Source organism: Oxyura jamaicensis, chromosome 1 (genome assembly GCF_011077185.1).
Source record: "Oxyura jamaicensis isolate SHBP4307 breed ruddy duck chromosome 1, BPBGC_Ojam_1.0, whole genome shotgun sequence".
Classification (NCBI taxonomy): Eukaryota; Metazoa; Chordata; class Aves; order Anseriformes; family Anatidae; genus Oxyura; species Oxyura jamaicensis.
In genome coordinates, this window is record NC_048893.1 from 161003694 (window position 1) to 161020779 (window position 17086).

The following is a 17086-nucleotide window of genomic DNA, read 5'->3' on the forward strand; positions in this document are numbered from 1 at the left end:
TATTTTAAAAGGACCTGATTTCTCTAGGAAAGAAGGCTCAGCACCTTCTGATTCTTTTGCTGCCAATTCAAAGAAAGATCCGTGATCTCACAGTCCATCTACTTATCAAATTCCTACTTGTTAGCTCTAGCATTTATGAAATAGTCCTAGAGTTGAGTGCTAAATGCCTGCAGATAGGACTGCCTCATGGAAATATGCAGATACCACGCTGTCAGAGTAGAAGGCAAAGCAAGTGATTTTAGTAGAGCCCCTGTGAGCATAACATTGAGTAGCCATGCGTGCTTCTGATTAGTTCCTGTTCCTTCACGATGATACTCCCAGCTCTCACCTTAAAGCAATGTAAATGATAACAAAGACCAAGAGACTCAATGATCATGGCTGCTCCTTTGCCCAGAACGTTATTACAGTATGAACAGATTTTCTTCCCACTGACTGACCTAGATACAGAATGAAAATCCTTAAAACCAGCTTTAAAAGGTTTAAAAAGGGAAAGAAAATTTAAATAATTTTTGAGATTAAAACCAAGAACGTACTGGTAAAAAGTAGACTACTAGGCTTGAGGAAAATAAACTGAAAAGTAGTATTATTTGCAGTAGATCTGAGATCTAGGAAAAGCTGAAGTGTTATAATTTAGATCAAAGTTACATAGGAACAAACGAAGAATTTTCTGTCACATTCTTGGGAGAGATTTTGTTGTATACAATACCTTCTACAAATAAACTTAAAAGTATATTGTTAGATTAGGACAGTAAAAACACACAGGTTTTGTGCTCCTGCCTTATTTGCTAGGAATTATCCTGAAAACTAAGTTTCAGCAAGCACCCTTGCCAAGTCCCACCATCTGCACCTTGTTAGGTAACAGAAGGTTAGTCCTGGACATATAATATTACATTAACTCTCTGAACATAAACCATATGGAGTTCAATTTCCTTAGATCTACCAAGATGTTAACAAATCAGAAAATGGAAGTGGTAACAAGATAAGCAAACATGTTTAAGAAGGTCATTTTCTTACATTATAAGGAATGTAAGAACTCAGCTTCAAAAAAAAGAAATGTTCAATTTATCAAAAAGTGTCTGAGAATGTAAGAGCTAGTGAAGCAGTGTTTACAGTGGTGTTATGTATAATGCATGTAATTGTGTGCATGTGATCCTCTCCAGTCTTATCTAGAGGTATTTTTAAAATGTTTCAAGTACATAAAACAGCAGACTTATCTATCTTACCACAACTGAATTCCAGTTTGTTTCAAAACATGTTGCAATTCCTGCTTTCCCCTCCTATGTTAAAAACAACATCCTACTATGTAATTTTCCAGGGTCACGGGTTATGAGCATTCCTGAGTGCTCCTTGAGATGATATTGACCACATGCCAGGAAAGGGGGAGGAGAGATGAAGGTGAGGGCCGTAAAGTGTGGGTTTGAGGAATCTTTTGTTAAAACAAACCTATGGAAATAAATATCAGAAGTGCCAACTGGAATAGGTTTTTACTAAGCATTTTGATAACCAATATACAGCTTGGAGATGGAGAGACTTATTATTCCAGTGTTCTTTTTTAACCTATGTCAAGCACTGATGACAAACCTGGGGAATTTTCTGAATGTCTGGAGCAGCGAGGTAATACCAGCCCCGTTTCCGCTATGCCATCCAGCCAGAAAACTGCAGCTACTTTTCAGACTTGTTCATTAATGTTGCAGGTAAGACCACTGCTGTAGACGACCACATCTACAGAGTCCACTCTTCAGTGTGCCCCAACATCTGTATGTTCCCAGAAGAAGGGCACCCACTCACCTGCTGCGTGTCTGTGACCCTGACTGGGAAGCAGAGATGGGAGACTGAACCCGGGGGGCTGGCTGGGACACAGATGGGGCCCTCACAGAGGAGGCCACAGGAGGTGCTTTGGCAGAGGAAGGAGTGCACATGTAGGCTCGGTTTGAAGTGGACACCGGGCGACTGAGATCTTGACTAGAGGACAGAGATGAAGTGGAGGCAGACTGGTTTAACCACGAATGGTGTCTCCACGAGCTTGTTCTTGGAGAATCAAGGTTGTCCAATGACTCCCCTCTGTAACACAGGAACAAATACACAAAATACAAATTTAAGTGGTAGCACAGCTGAACCAAAACAGCTACATACTGAGTTCAAAAGACAAAAGAATTTATCCTAGCATATTATCCTAGCAGCTGATCCGCTAAGATTTTCTAGCATGAATATACTTGTATGTTTAGGATATTGCTGAAGATGATCAGACCAGCTTAAAATATTTGAGCTGCTGATTATCCTTTGTGTCCAGTCCTAGTCTCATGGGAAAGAAAGCAGAAGAGGTGAAGGAGAGGCTGCACTTAATGACTGCAGAATAAAACACCCTTCACTGCCACCTTATCAGGGTGAACTATGTCAGAATTTGTTGTACAGCAACATACTTCAGATAGAGTTGTTTGGTTGTGTTTTTTTTTTTTTTATTATTATTATTATTTTTTGTCTCTAAGGGATACCAGATCAGAAATAACAATCCGCCCAGGCTGTAGAACAACATGATCTATGAACAAGGTGTTGGCCCAATAGCCAAACACTCTCCTGACTGATAATTTAGCTATTTCTGAAGGGACAAACTTCAGAAATAGCTCATGCTATTCATCAATAACTCATGCATTACTTAAAGCAAGAAATGAACTCAACACTTTCTGATACGATATTTCTGTATAAAAGTGGTACACCCTTTAGCTATAGTCATTTCCACATTGAATTGTCCTACTGAAATTCTTAAACACATCTGTCAGAGCTATTGATTTCCATTGTGTTATTTGCAGGTCACATCCACATTATTTTCAGAGATTTAATCTATCTAGAGCATCTAGAATACCACTACCACCTTCTACCTGCGTTGCTATTCAGTTTATTTTAAAGCCTTTTACATGATGGATTTGTTTCAGCACTCTGTAATACAAGCTGAAGTTTAGAATAGCCAAACATATCTGAGGAGAGACAAACTTAACTTTTAACATGGTTCCTACCTCCTCATACTATTGCCGTACAGACTAATAGGCTCCTTATGTACACTGGAACTGCGCTGCCTAATCCAGCTGCTGTCCGTGTGTAGAGATGTTCTCTTTCTCATTTCCTGAAGGATTTGTTGTCTCTCTAACTCTGCCGCAGACAGGTTGTGCTCCTTCTGAGACCCCTTCTGCAGGTCACCTGTGTTCCAAGACCTCTCCGAATGCTTGCCCTGAGTACCTGTTTGGACAACATTCAGGCACAAATGCAGTTAATGAGCATCTAGTACTCTTAAGTATAACTACAGAAGCAGCCATTCATCTCCACATTCACAAGCTTCTTTAGTTCCTTTTTATGGTTGGGTTTCATATGACTAGCATCAAACTTGTCAATACCTCACTACTATTGTAAGATGTTTTATTCATATTTCCATTAATAAGTTAAACATATAGAAGGAAGTATTGAATTATCCAAAAATAATTATTTCCTTTTGCCTCTAGTAAAATATATACACAAATGTGTATATACGTATTTAAAATGAATAATTTCATCTAGTTTCACGAGACTTCCTCCAACACAAACTGAAGCACACAAAATACATAACTGAATGGCGGAATACTTTCTTTCCCCTTCAGAATCCATATTCTCTAAGTTGTCTCTGTTTTCAGGAATTCTTTCTCTACTCACACTAAACACATTAACCTCATATTACAAAAAGATATACATCTACACACATGTCCACGTGTGTACCCGTATATATAAAAAATAACTAAATACATTTACAGAATGTTTCTCTAATACATCGACACTGTGGTAACTAACCAGTGGAAATTAGATTATGCTGTACAAGCTCTTTTGATCCTTGTTTGAATTTTTGAAAGAGGAAACCAGTAAGCCATATTTCTCCAGTCTTCATTGGCAGATGACTTTTTCTTTATCTTCTAAACCCAGTAACTATTCTTTATAGTAAGACTATTTAATCAAGACAATCACTCAGCAATAAGTCACTTCAATTTAAATTTCAGTTCCTTTAAATACTGCTCTGATTACAGATATGCTCTTGATTTTACTGCTACAGCTTGCCATTATAAAATATTGCAAGTATTCTTTTATTAGCTTCAATGACTGTGCTTTATGTGTGAAAGCAATGTTGTCAATTTGCAATATTCTTTAATGCACCAGCCTGACAGAGTTCAAGAAGCATTTGGACAAACAACCCTCTCAGACATAGGATTCTTTTTTTGGGGGTGGGGGGGGAGGGGGGGGGTGGTAGTCCTGGTCATCAAGCCAGGAGATGGACTTGATGATCCTTGTGGATCCCTTCCAACTCAGGATATTATATGTTTTATGATTTACTTTTCTATGATTACTTTTTCTAACTATGTTTTAGACACAGGAATAGCTTTCAGGAATTTTTAAGTGTAATATATTTAAGAAAGTCTTCCTCCCTCTCCCTTGCACTTTCCTCTGAAAACCAAAAAAAAAAACATTAACATAACTGAAGGACAACTCAAGAAAGGTAGCAGTGAACTGCAGTCCAGGAAGCTGCAGGGCCACTGTGACAGTGTCAAGAGTTGACTTCCACCTGTGTTATTCCTTTGCTAACATAAGATAAAGCCAGCAAGCACTTGTGTTAAAATTATCAACTTGGTATAGTCAGACTTTTTTTTTAATTGACTGAGTCAACACATCAAGAATGCAAATGTTTTCAATAATATATCTATATGATGGGTTTCGTCTACAATTTCAGATGCCAATCTTTTAGATGATTAAGATCCCTTTGTAATCAGTGGTACTTCAAGACAGCAGTCAATCATATACAATCAACAGATAAGCCTAGGACAAATGAATTTCCTCGTTATGTTGGAACTTCATTAAACTGAGCCATCATATAAATTTGAATTTACAGTGTAGCTATGAAAAAGCACCTAGACAATTATTTTTTATAGGATAACTACTCCTGATACACCTCTTCAAAAATGTATTTAAAAATACTGGAAATTAAAAAGTTCTTACCATTTCTGTTTGCAGTGAATTCATTCAATTCTGAAGTTGACTTGGATTTATTCCTAAAAACATAGTAAATGTTCATTTCACTACCTCAAGTAGAAGACCTCATTATGGACAAAGATCTTTGCAAAGTCATTGCAGACTACAGATACACAGCCACCTTTTCCAACATCCCTTTCATCAAAAACTTACAAACAAGCAACACAACAGGGTATTATATTGTCAAAAATGTATTGCAAAGTATAGGTAAACATATATTAAAAGCTGAAATTATATATCAAAAGTTCCCAGTGCATCAGCTATAAGGGACTGGTTACTTGCTTGACAAATTCCCACCTCTAGCAGCCCTCCCTCCACTCCTCAGAAAAATATAAAAACAAAGTCCCTTCCCTATGGAAGTTTTCAGAAAACTACAATCAAGAAGCAGTAACTTCAAAGCAGGTTTATAAATGATTCAGATTCACAAGTAACTTGAAACATACTTCAGTAACATCTCTAAGCTAAATACCTTCTCAAATGCTGCATGCAGACTGTTCACAGGAAATTTATTATTCACTGATCATACCCAGCAGCATATTTTTTTTTTAATCAGTTTGAGCCAAGAAATGTCCTTCACTATACAAGATGGCAAACCAGCAAAAACCTGGGTTACTGACACTACATAGCAGGAGCTTCAGCAATACCTCTGTGCTGTATTATTAGTCTTAAGTAATAAGAGCCAGTTTCCTATTTTAAAATTCTTCAGAAAGGGACAGAAGTCTTTCCCTGGGACACAACTCAAAGCTACAACAGTATGTCTATGAGCGTAGCACTTGGTGCATAAAAACGTGCTGAGGGAGTTTTGTCCTTTGTGTACAAAGGATGCATAAACAAATTGCAAACTTCTTGCTCCCTGAAGTTCTGATTATTTGCCCTATATTGTGGACCTATTATTTTATTCCTTAAGAATGTGCAACAATTGCACATTTGTTCGTATTGAACAGGAGCTCCAAAAAGCAGGTCAACCTGGTCTGGAATGCTTTTAAGCACTTGAGTGTTCTCCTCATACATGTATGCAAGAGGTAACTACCTAGAGCAGGTACCTTCTGAAGTTAGATTTAAATCTTCCAGATAAATCATTTATTAGTTGTTCCTGTAAACGTTGGGGTTCCTCTTAATATACAAAGGCACACTCACTCAATTATAAGACCTAAGTACACAGCAGAGATTATATTTCATTACTGTGAGATGCTATCTAAGACAAAAGCTTAATACAAAGGCTCTGGATTTACATCTGGATACAAATGCTCAGTTTTTTTGTTGTTTGGTTGTTGTTGTTGTTTGGTTGTTGTTGTTGTTTGTTTTGTTTTGTTTTTTAAACCACAGCCCAATAACTAAAACAGAGACTATTCAAAAAGTCCAGTGGATCTGTACCAGCTAGTACATTCTATTGAAAAAAAGAAAAAGAAAAAAAAAAAAAAAAACAATCCCCCCAGCTAACCAACAAGCAAAAGAAAATACAAAGTTGCTAAGGTAAGAGAGTATAACTTAACAGGTGGCATATTACTATCTTCTGATAAATACGCTGCTGCTGTCACTTCCCTCCCTGTTTGCTATCTCTTAAATTTCACAATCTTCATTGAGATGACTGCACCTTAGTTTGTACAGCACACTGTGACACAACCACAGGATTGTTTTCCAGCCAGATAAGTCTAGTACCACCCACATATTTACTTCCTTATAGTTCTGCTTCTCCCAGTAAAATCCTACTGACTGACTGTTGTTTAGAGCACAGCATATAATTTGCTAAAAGTTTGGCTACTTGTTTTCTCAATACAAAAACAAGACATGAAAATTGCAAAACACAGCAGTGATGCATGGTAGACACTTAGCTGGCTGAAGTTTATTGGAAGTTTCAAGACTTTCTGACACAGAAACAGTAATATCACCATCTATACCAAAATCCAGTATCACATACCTGTCAGACAATGACTGACCAGGATGCTCCTCAATGGTTTTGGAAGTTTCATAACATTCATAATGCCTATATATATATATATATATATAAGATATATTACCTTTATATACAGAGAAAAAAATGAATAGAACTCTATTTCCTGCCAAAAATATTCAAAGCAGATCTTTGAGAAAAAAACAAAACACTACAAACACAAAGATCTAAAGAGGTTTATTTTTATCAGCCCAAAACAACGTAAAAAAGAAGCCCGGAAAAGAAAGCTTGTTGGAAAAAGCCTGAAATTACTTTTTTGTAAGTGACAAGGATTCTAAACTTCAACATGCCTAAATAATTAGCATTTATAGCTGAAGATGTTTCAACCTATCTACTGATTCAATTTCTTCTTACCTCTCAATGAGAGGATGGCCAGGTCGGTCCTCTATTGTTTTAGGTCCTTCATAATGCTCATAAATTCTAGAGGAAACAAAGAAAACATGTATTAAACACACAAAAATATCTAGAAATTGAACAAGCAGTAAATATGCATACAGAAAAAAATAAAAATTTCAGAAGTTGGTCAAACATAAATACATGAGAGAGAAGAAAAAAGACCAAGGCTTTTTAAGACAATGCAAAAATTACAAGGACCAATACACGACAGTGATTTTCTCGTCCGTAAGCTTTATCAAAACACAGGAGTTCCCCAAAAGTTTGATGCACTTTGTAGCAAATTTCATGGGTGCCATCTGTAATCCATAGAGAGAAACACTCACTAACTTCTACAAACAAAGCTCTTCCAGTCGCCTGTCCCCAGCCCCAGCACTCTGCCATCAGCTGAGGAAATCCAGCTCTTTTTAGTAAATATTGTGCCTTCATATATGTGTTTATGGAGCATTTCATATTTCAACCCAAATCTTTGGATATCATTTTAAAACAAACATTTAACAAAGGCTACTTTAAATTCCAGTTTGAACTTTATTAAACAACATCTTTGTTTTGCAAAACACATCCTTTTGTAGCAACCTTAGAAGCAGTTGCATCCCCTGAGACTAAAGCATATACCAGGTATTTAGATATGCAGATATTACAGCAGCTTAATAAGTTACTGCACAAAGTTGTATTATCTTGCAACTGGGGAAAGCTAAAACTACATAGAAACCCTGGTTCAGCTGCCAACAACCTATTTAGCCATTGTAACAACTGTGCCTCTGCTTTGCTCAGCAGGGATCTGAAGCAGCAGTAATTCTGTGAGCTGAAGTAACTCCAGATCTCACAGCCTCCCCTGGAAACATATGCAATTTCATAATCATATTTTCTTAAGATTTAACTTGATACCATGTGTTATCTTCAGTAATTTCTTACTGCTTATACAAGAACAAAGAAAAAAAACTAAGAGGAACAGCAACTCAAGGCAGTAAGTTAAGTGCACATGAAACAAGAAAAAGTTACTGTTATAATCTTCTGAACAAGTTAATCTCCCATGATGCCTGCAGCAGGAGTTAGAAAACTTCTGGACAAGAACATGCACTTGTAAACTTTCTTTTTAAGCTGTCTGATGTAGAAATTAATGGAAGAAACTTTATCATGCTCAAGGATAGAAATATCCATTGTGGGTATTTCTAACAGGCTTTGATAACTAAGATAGTATTTGTTAACTCATATAGCATGATGCCCCTCATTGAGAAATTAGCACACTAGCACAATTAAATTTTATGGTCACATTGTCGAGCTACAGTGATAGACGAGTCTGGAAAATCAGTCACACATTTGTTGGAAGAGAATTAACCTGGTATTTCTTCTGAAGGATATGTACTTTGAGCCAGTGGCTCTTTACAAGGGTTCTTACACAAAAGTTCATAGTAAGTGTTTTAGGTCATCTTTGATTTGGCTAAAATTACTGTGTATGTACTTCCTATTTAAAAATGAGTAGAAGTAGGTTAATAGAGCACTTGATTCATGGAAGAAAATTTCATCTCACATCTGATTCTTCTACATTCAGAAAGAAAGAAGAGCATTTTATTCAGCCTCAGTAGGATACTCTGTGTAATAAGATATTTATAGCAATGAGCACTGTCAGTCAGGCTGCAGAATTTTGAGTTATCACCCATCAGTTTCTAAATATCTTTCTTCAGCTGAAATGCAAAAAGTGAATATACAATTATTTCTAGACTTTTAGAGCACAAAAGAAGACTGGTCTGCACAAGGTAAATAAGTGATTTGCAACAAAATGGACTAAGAAGCAGTGGGGCTCAGAGTATGACAACTTAGTCACAGGTACCTATCTGATTATGCTTACAAAATGTAAGAAGTATGGCAGAACCATGTATAGTTTTACTGTTTCCCTGCCAAACTACATATACAAGGGGTTAGCAGGCTGAGGCTATCATGCACCATCTTGCTCTGATTAATCCACAATACAAATCCTACATGAATGTACTTATATATTCAGGATGTACACTCCCTTTAGAAAGGTATTTTAATTTTTATGAAGAAGAGTGTGTTCATCTCGTCACCTTTGGTACTGAGATGTCTCCACCGACACCTCCTTCAGCCTTTCTGCCCGCTGCCTCTGCTCCTCCATCTCTGCCCGCCGCCTCTGCTCCTCCATCTCTGCCCGCCGCCTCTGCTCCTCAGCATACTGCTTTTCCCTCTCTTTACGTTGTCTTTCAAGCTCCAGTTCTTCAAGTTCCCTTTCTTGCTCAAAACGCAGTGCTGCTTCTTCCTGGACACTCCATTCCTTCTGATGTCTCCTCTCTTCTTCCTTGCCCAGCAAGTGTGCTGCCAGCTCATTTCCTACATCTCCTTCTTGCTCCTCAGGAGTACCTGCTTCAGGGCTTGCCCCCCAGCTGGACACAGATGGAGCCCGTGCAGAGACAGAGAGTGTGTTTAAGGTTAGAACGGTCTGCTCCTGTAGCAGAGAAAATAAATGTTTTTAGGGGAGAGAACTCTGTTTTTGTTTGTTTGGTTGGTTTTTAAACAGGTAGCTGAATTAGGTTATCTATTCCACGAGGGAAGACTGCTGTGAAATGCATCCCTAACACTCTGAATGCAAAATACAGACAGCATATAATTTTGATTTTATTTGTGTGCCTGCTAGCACATTCTCTTAATTCTAAAGCTTCATTCCACACAGCAGTCTTAGCAAGTACAATGGGCAGCCAGTCCAAAAGTATATGAAGCATTCAGCCTTCTAAAGCATCTCTTACATTTCATGCCACTCCATCTCCACTTAAATCCCCACTGGAAACAAGCTCTTTGTGACACATTTCTCCGTATTGTTTTGACTTCCAAGACCTACCTAAGAGAGCCATTGTAAGTGGCTATCAGACCAATGTATTTCACATGAATCATCATGTGGAGGAAATTTCATCCTCCCAAATTCTTCTGCCATTTGAATGTCAAGCCTCAAACTTACCACTCTACAACTTTTCTCTCTAACACACAAAAAAATAGATATTTCAGTGGTCAGAAGAAGCTTTAATGGCAAAGAGTATTTGTTCTCTGCAAATTAAGGACTGGTCCATTCAAATTTCTTATAATTTAAAAAAATAAATGCTTTATATTCTCATACAGCAAAGTTCTTTAACAGATCAAAGAATTTTCTTCAATTTGAAGTCCTAAGATTTTAGAGTCTTCATGACCATATAAACACAACTGATCTAGCTGAGATGCCTGAGGTTGCACTCACTTAACAATAGAGATCTCACACTTTCCATGCTCAACAAAAAACCTGTACATCTTCACAAAAATAACAGACACAAAAGTAGGCAGCTATAGGAACTACACACACAAAGTTTTGAAACATATGATATCAAAATTGAAGCTGATTTGATACGTAAATTTTCCAGAGATAGGACAAACTGGATGCTAGTAACAAGCCAGAATATTACCAGCATGCCTAATAATGAAGCATTGAAGCAGAATTTCAAAGGTAAAATTAGGAGGTAAATATTATACAATAAATGTGAGCATTTCATTCTCATTACAATAGTGATGCTGTAACATTATGCCAATATCTTGTGTTAGTTATCTAACCGATCCATGATGAAAAAAAGTCAAATTCAACAGGTCTCAGAACACTGCATTTCCTCTTTCCTTTCCACCTTTGCAACCTCCTTCTACCAAGTTATAGACAATATTTTTATTTTAGGACCATTTCTTTTCCAAAACAAGATAAATGACATAGCAAAATAACTACTTGCCTGGTTACGTGTTTCTAACAGAAAAAAAAAAAACAAAAAAAAAAAAAAAACTATGAAACCATGAAAATTATCAGTCAGAAGTGAAGCCATATTAATAGTTTACCTCATCCAAATACTTGGAGTTCTCTCTTTCAGCTTCTTGCTTGGCTCTCAGCCATTCTTCCCTCAGTTTTTCTTGTTCTCGTTTGTATTTCTCCTGTTAGGTTAGATTGAAGTGATACACATAAAAAAAAAAAAGAAGCTTGGTTTACTTGTGTTAAAATGTACTGCTCTAATTTAATGTATTTTGTAAAAGACCAGAGTGGTAAAAACATGCTTGATCTCCATCAGGACATCAGGTGTGCCGTAAGTGAATGATATCCTGTCTCAAATACAATCAAAAGGAGTTCAGTCATTGATTTCAGAGAAGCCAGGCTTCTTGCATGCTAACATAACAACTGACCTCAAATCCATTACATTCCCTGTCTTTACAGTTTAGTTCCAAACTGAAAAAAAAAAATCAACTATCTGAAGTATTTATTGGAAGACAATACTTATATTTAACTTGGAACTTGACACAGTAATATGATAAAGTCATTACTAAGTGAAATATGAGGCAGGAATTCGGTTTCAGCAAGAACATTTGGTCTTTTGGAAGCTTATCCTAACAAAATCCAATTTTTGGACCACCAATTTTGTCCTATGACTAGATGCAGTGTCTTAAGACTTTACTCAAGGTACACAATAAATATTTTGGTGTTTTTTTCAGTCACTCCCTCAGTCTTGGGAAAAACAAAATATGTAACATTAAAAGTTTTCCTTCTAAGGTTTTAGGAGTATTTTTTTTTCCTCTCCTCTTTCTCTCTCTCTCTCCTGGAAATAAACAAAGACAGACTTACCTTCCTCTCTCTGTTATTTAAAGAACAGTCATTATTGGAATCATTGGGAAGAGAAGTAACATTATGACTCAGGAAAAAATTAGTTTTTCAGGTGGCAAAAAAAGGAAAAAGGAAGAGAAAAGCAAAGGCAGAGGGATCAGATTGGTCTCAAAAAAGCAAAGACAAGTTTTACATTTTTCAAAGCCATCTCTCCAGGTGTCAAATTGTACACCCAACTGTAACAGAGACCACAAATATGTTTAGAAAGGCACAACTCTCCTGCCTTGTAGAGTTTGCAAGCTAAAAAGGAATGATAAAAGCCAAAACATAAAAGGGTAGTTAAGTTGTGCTTTGTCATTGAGATTTACTACTGAATGCCTAAATTTTATTAACACTGCTTGCACAGAGTAAATGATGTTCATTGTTACCTTCTTGCTAGCCAACATACATTAGATACTTAATTTAATTTCCAGAGATGTGTCTTAAAGCAAGAACCTCAGCTTAGTGAAGCATAAACCTCCTCAACCAAGTTCTTCTTTTATTTTGTGTCATCTTAAGGTGGAAAATATTGCTGCTTCCCTTTGCAATGCTTTTCTCCATCTCTGTCACCTGGTTATCAAGAAACTCATTCTAGAGACAGTATTCTTACAAAAAAGATAAAATTCATATTCAAAAGTGATGACCTAAGTGGTCTTTGCTTTTAATTTTTTTTGCCAGTGAGAGCAAACCAGCCTTCTGATGACTGAGCACTTCTGGCTGTAGTGATTATACACGTCTGGCTTTGATTTCATGAAGCTCAATAATGCATTTCCCTCTATTTTGCTGAATAATTGCTAGTGTCTTCTATTGTACAGACCAACAAATGTATCTAGAAGTCCTCTTAAGCAATCGGTAAGAAGAGTTGCAGAAATCAAGAAACGTTTTCTTCCCTAATAGTTAACACACAAAAGGGATTGCCATCCTATCATCATGAAGATTAACTATACCTGCAGTAAACGATCCTGCTCCTTTTGCCATTTTTCCTGTCGTTTTCGTTCCTCCTCTTGATCCCAAACCCGACGACTTGAAGCACTAATGGATGGGACTGGGAGCTAATACAGCATGGAAATTAATGAATGTTATCATCCTACGCACAATCAATGCTACATTTTAAAAGAGAAATAAAAGCCATTACAAATGCTATAGCTTTAGAGTGACAAGAACCTAAATCAACTTCTTCAAAGGGACAGTAAGTGACCATTCTCTTAGACATTTAAAAAAATCTTAGTGCTCTCTGATTTGATTGGAATTTTAAGTCAATGTAAAAAGCAATAGAAATCTGTGGGCTTCTTGAAAAGACAAGGATTATACAGCTCATTAGTTATCTGTAAACAGTACTTACATCAGGCAGTGCAGGCTCCGGGCCTCCTGTGGGATTTGCAAGTAGAAGGCAAAACAAAACAAACAAACAAAGAAAATTATTAGAACCATACTAACTACTTTAAGACTTGCTCAAGTGTGGGAAGTCTGAACTTCAGACTAATTTTCACTTCCTTAGTAATCCATGCTTGTAGCATTTGACCCTACTTCACTTACTTGAGATCAGAATTCATTAGGTGCTTTCAACTAATGTGTGCAACTCTTTAAAAGCTTTACATGCTTACAGGTGCTATCAGCAATTGTTTGAAATAGCAGTACTTCTCCCACTGTGGTAAAAGAGAAGCTCCTTGCTGCAGTTTTCCTGTTGTTATTGTGAAAACTTGTTCAGCATGCCAGATGCTCAGAATGCTGCTCTGGTGTACAGCAGCTACTCACCCAATAACCTTGACATGAACTAAGAGCAATAAGCAACTTCTACATCACGAAACTGTGCTTTTTCCCTTTGCAACTGCTCTCCCTTTCCTACTCTCCAAAGCACACTTGAATTTGGTCAACTTGACACCATTTACTACAAACCTTATGCTCTTTGAGGCGATCATGCTTGATCACAGCTTGTGCTAAAACGATCATTAAAAAATAAACTCTACATATTCACAATATTTTTCGTCATTATCAGACCAGAACAGCTGCAGTAACAACAGGACAAATAAAATTGATCTCCTGTGCAATTGCACCAGGAGAAGTTAAATGGAGACATAAGCAGCAGCTATCTTTGCTCCCCTCTTTTCTCTCCCCTGTAAACTTATGCTGGCCTGCACAGACTTAAAGAAAATTCTTCCATAACATTGTAATGTCAATGGGCTAAAAGTTAAAAATTAACAAAAATACACTGAGTGTACACTTTAGAAATCCACCCTTCTCTTCCCCCTGAAGCAAAAATTCATCAAAACAAAACCAAATTTCACAGCCAGCCTTAAAAAAAAAAAAAAAAAAAAAAAAAAAGAAGCAGAGGGGAAGCCATCAACAAAATACCAGCTTATAAAAGATACAATACAGCAAACAGAACCACAAACACAGATATATGCTGTGGCACTTCACATATCACTTCTCAAAAAAATAAAAAATAAAAGCCATCACAACCAAAGGCATAAGTCATGGCTCTGCTCAGATCACTGGCCAAACTCACACTGGACTTCCAGCAGGCCACATTTTCACTCTTTCAGGCTACAGCAAAACAGCAAGGCATGTATAGTCAAAAGACAGCATTAGACATACATTAGTGGAAAATATGCAAGTTGTGACATGCAGAACACCAAAAAGCAACCTACAAAACCAAAACTGAGAGCCTCATTTATTCATTTATTTATTTTTGCCTTTAAAAGCTAGTAGATTCAATTCAAAGTTTATATTGGTCTTCTCAGAAAGACTTCATCACATAGTGGAAGACCAGCCACTACTGTTTTCCATTGGTTTAGAAGAATGTATAGAGAGCTGCAACTTCAAATAATAAAATGCTTAACTCTGAATTTGATTTTAACAGTTGTTTGAACTCTGCAATAAGCTTCTGCTGGAATGTTTAACATTATTTTGTTTTGTAGGTAGCAGTAAACCTGAACAGAGAGTGCTATCCCTTACTCCTACCCAGTGGAGAAAAAAAAAAAAAAAAAAGAATATGAGCAATATAAAAGATTTAAATAGCTATAGGTAGAACACACAAAGACCCATTACCACAAAGGTAGACCCATGAATTGTAAGAATAACCTGATGACCCTGGGGAAAGAAGGGAAATGAATTATGTTGCTTTGTCATAACTGCAGCAAACAATGCTGAAGAGGCAGAGTACCCAGCACCAGACTTGTTAAGAGTGTGCAGCAGGAACAATTTCATGGAAGTACATGAAATGTTAGCTTTTTGGTTTACCTTGTTCAAAAAATTGTGACCGTCTTTTTAAGTTTTTCAAAGAAATTGGTTCAGATGCTATTTGAAAAATATAAAGAATACAGACAAGTCAATGAGGTGCTTTTTTTTCTTTTAAATGACTATCACCACTGGATAACAAATGTTTGTTACGCCTCCAGTCTACAGACATGTCACAAAAAAAAATGAAATAAAGGAAAACCTAATGTTTCATAGCAATAAATATAGTTTTTAGTAGGTTACATCATATACTGATTAGTATTTAATTTTATCACTGGCACTTTTCAACTTTAATAACAGTACAAGCATCAAACTTGGACTCAGATTCTTCCTGTCTAATTTCAGCCACCTTGACTGAGATGCCAAATAGGGCTAAGGAGTCTAATCACCATTTAACGTCATCAGAAAGGCATCTCCAGAGGACAACTTATCTCTTGGGGGATACTTTTGTATATCACCAGGCACATGCAAGATAAAATGAAATACCAAGTTCCCATTTAAGGCTTACTGTTCCATTTGGAAGCGTAAATACCTGGTTTCTCTCCCTGTCATCAAGTAAGATAATAGTTGTTCACAGCATCATAAGTAATTATTGTTCATACCAGAACCATCAATATCAATTCACCAGGGAACACAACTAAAAGTAGTAATAAAAAACAACCACAGCTTCTTCCCTAAACGTCACAACTAAAATAGAGAAAAAAAAAAAAAAAAAAAAAAAAAAAGATACTCTACATTTTTTTCCTGGGCAGTGAAATAAATTGATACTCATACTGATCCAGTCTCCATACGATGAAGTAGCAATTATAACAAATTCTGCACCTCCCCTTTCTTTCATCCCTACTCTGCATTAGGTTTACAACCACTAATGCTGAGACAAGGGATTTGTCACTGCTTTGTTTGCCAGTTCTCCAACTGTTTAGCACATTGAGGAAGCAAACTACACCCAGTTTGGATGCAATTAGATCTGTGATACCTGTCTAGCTTTTAGTTCATTAAGGTCTCACTTAGCCCACTGTATAAAGCTTGCAATAATTACAGGTTTAGTATCTGTGCTTGTTGCAAACTCATACAATTAGAAGATGTACAGTAATTATAGTAATACCTCTTTGTTCATTAGATCCAAGGTCTCCTTGCATTCCATTTATCAACTTTGTTTCTGTGCTCTAAAAAATAGAAGATACAGGACTCAAAATTCATTAGACTTGTGAAAGTTGATCCAATTAAACTTCTCCCCTGATAGGAGCTATGTATCATGAAACACTTGATTTCAAAATATTAGAAAATTCCACAGGAGGATATAAAAATTAACTAAAACTTCCTGAGTATATTATATGATAAAATGACTGGAGGCATTTGTGGGGATCAGGAACAGGCTGTGAATTGGTAGCTGAAATAAAAGCCATTAGTTTGCAAAAAAATGCCAGGAGACAAGATCTTCCTATTTCAGCTTCTCGGCAGGCAGGTTGGGAGTTATTTGCAAGTAATTTGGAAGAACGTAACTGCTGTTGCTTTGGACTGCAGCATTCATTTACACTAATGATGGAGGTAATATGCTTTCCTAAAGAATAAACAATGAACACACTTTAACTAAAGCACGGCCTTTAAATATTTTAATATTTTTCAGTCTTTAGAGCACCGTGTCTATCTTACTACCTAGTTATATCTCCATATTTGCAGTAACCTTTATGTTCCTAAAAATAAGCAATGCAAGTTAAGAAAAAGATATCTAAGGTCTTTTCTTCTTCTCCATCCTTCTCCTTATCAAGGCAATAAATTTTCACTTCTCCCCAACATCCCACAACTGTTCAAAA

The 17086-nt window shown here is 36.6% G+C and overlaps 1 protein-coding gene across 21 annotated transcripts in view; it reads right to left on the bottom strand.

The window, feature by feature from the left end:
- The window catches only part of LMO7 (LIM domain 7), a 130336-nt gene that overhangs the window by 4613 nt on the left and 108637 nt on the right, over positions 1 to 17086 (bottom strand). For 16 of the 21 annotated variants that reach the window (XM_035320400.1, XM_035320540.1, XM_035320523.1 and 13 more), the window contains 12 exons: positions 16378 to 16438; positions 15276 to 15332; positions 13378 to 13403; positions 12983 to 13087; positions 11243 to 11335; positions 9451 to 9845; positions 7346 to 7411; positions 6959 to 7024; positions 5008 to 5060; positions 3012 to 3231; positions 1789 to 2061; positions 329 to 437 (listed from right to left, as the gene is read on the bottom strand). In XM_035320400.1, the coding sequence (XP_035176291.1) occupies positions 329 to 437; positions 1789 to 2061; positions 3012 to 3231; positions 5008 to 5060; positions 6959 to 7024; positions 7346 to 7411; positions 9451 to 9845; positions 11243 to 11335; positions 12983 to 13087; positions 13378 to 13403; positions 15276 to 15332; positions 16378 to 16438 (1524 nt within the window). Of the gene's footprint in view, positions 1 to 328; positions 438 to 1788; positions 2062 to 3011; positions 3232 to 5007; positions 5061 to 6958; positions 7025 to 7345; positions 7412 to 9450; positions 9846 to 11242; positions 11336 to 12982; positions 13088 to 13377; positions 13404 to 15083; positions 15126 to 15275; positions 15333 to 16377; positions 16439 to 17086 lie in introns of all 21 variants that reach the window. The other 5 variants (XM_035320429.1, XM_035320532.1, XM_035320409.1 and 2 more) reach the window with 3 other exon arrangements.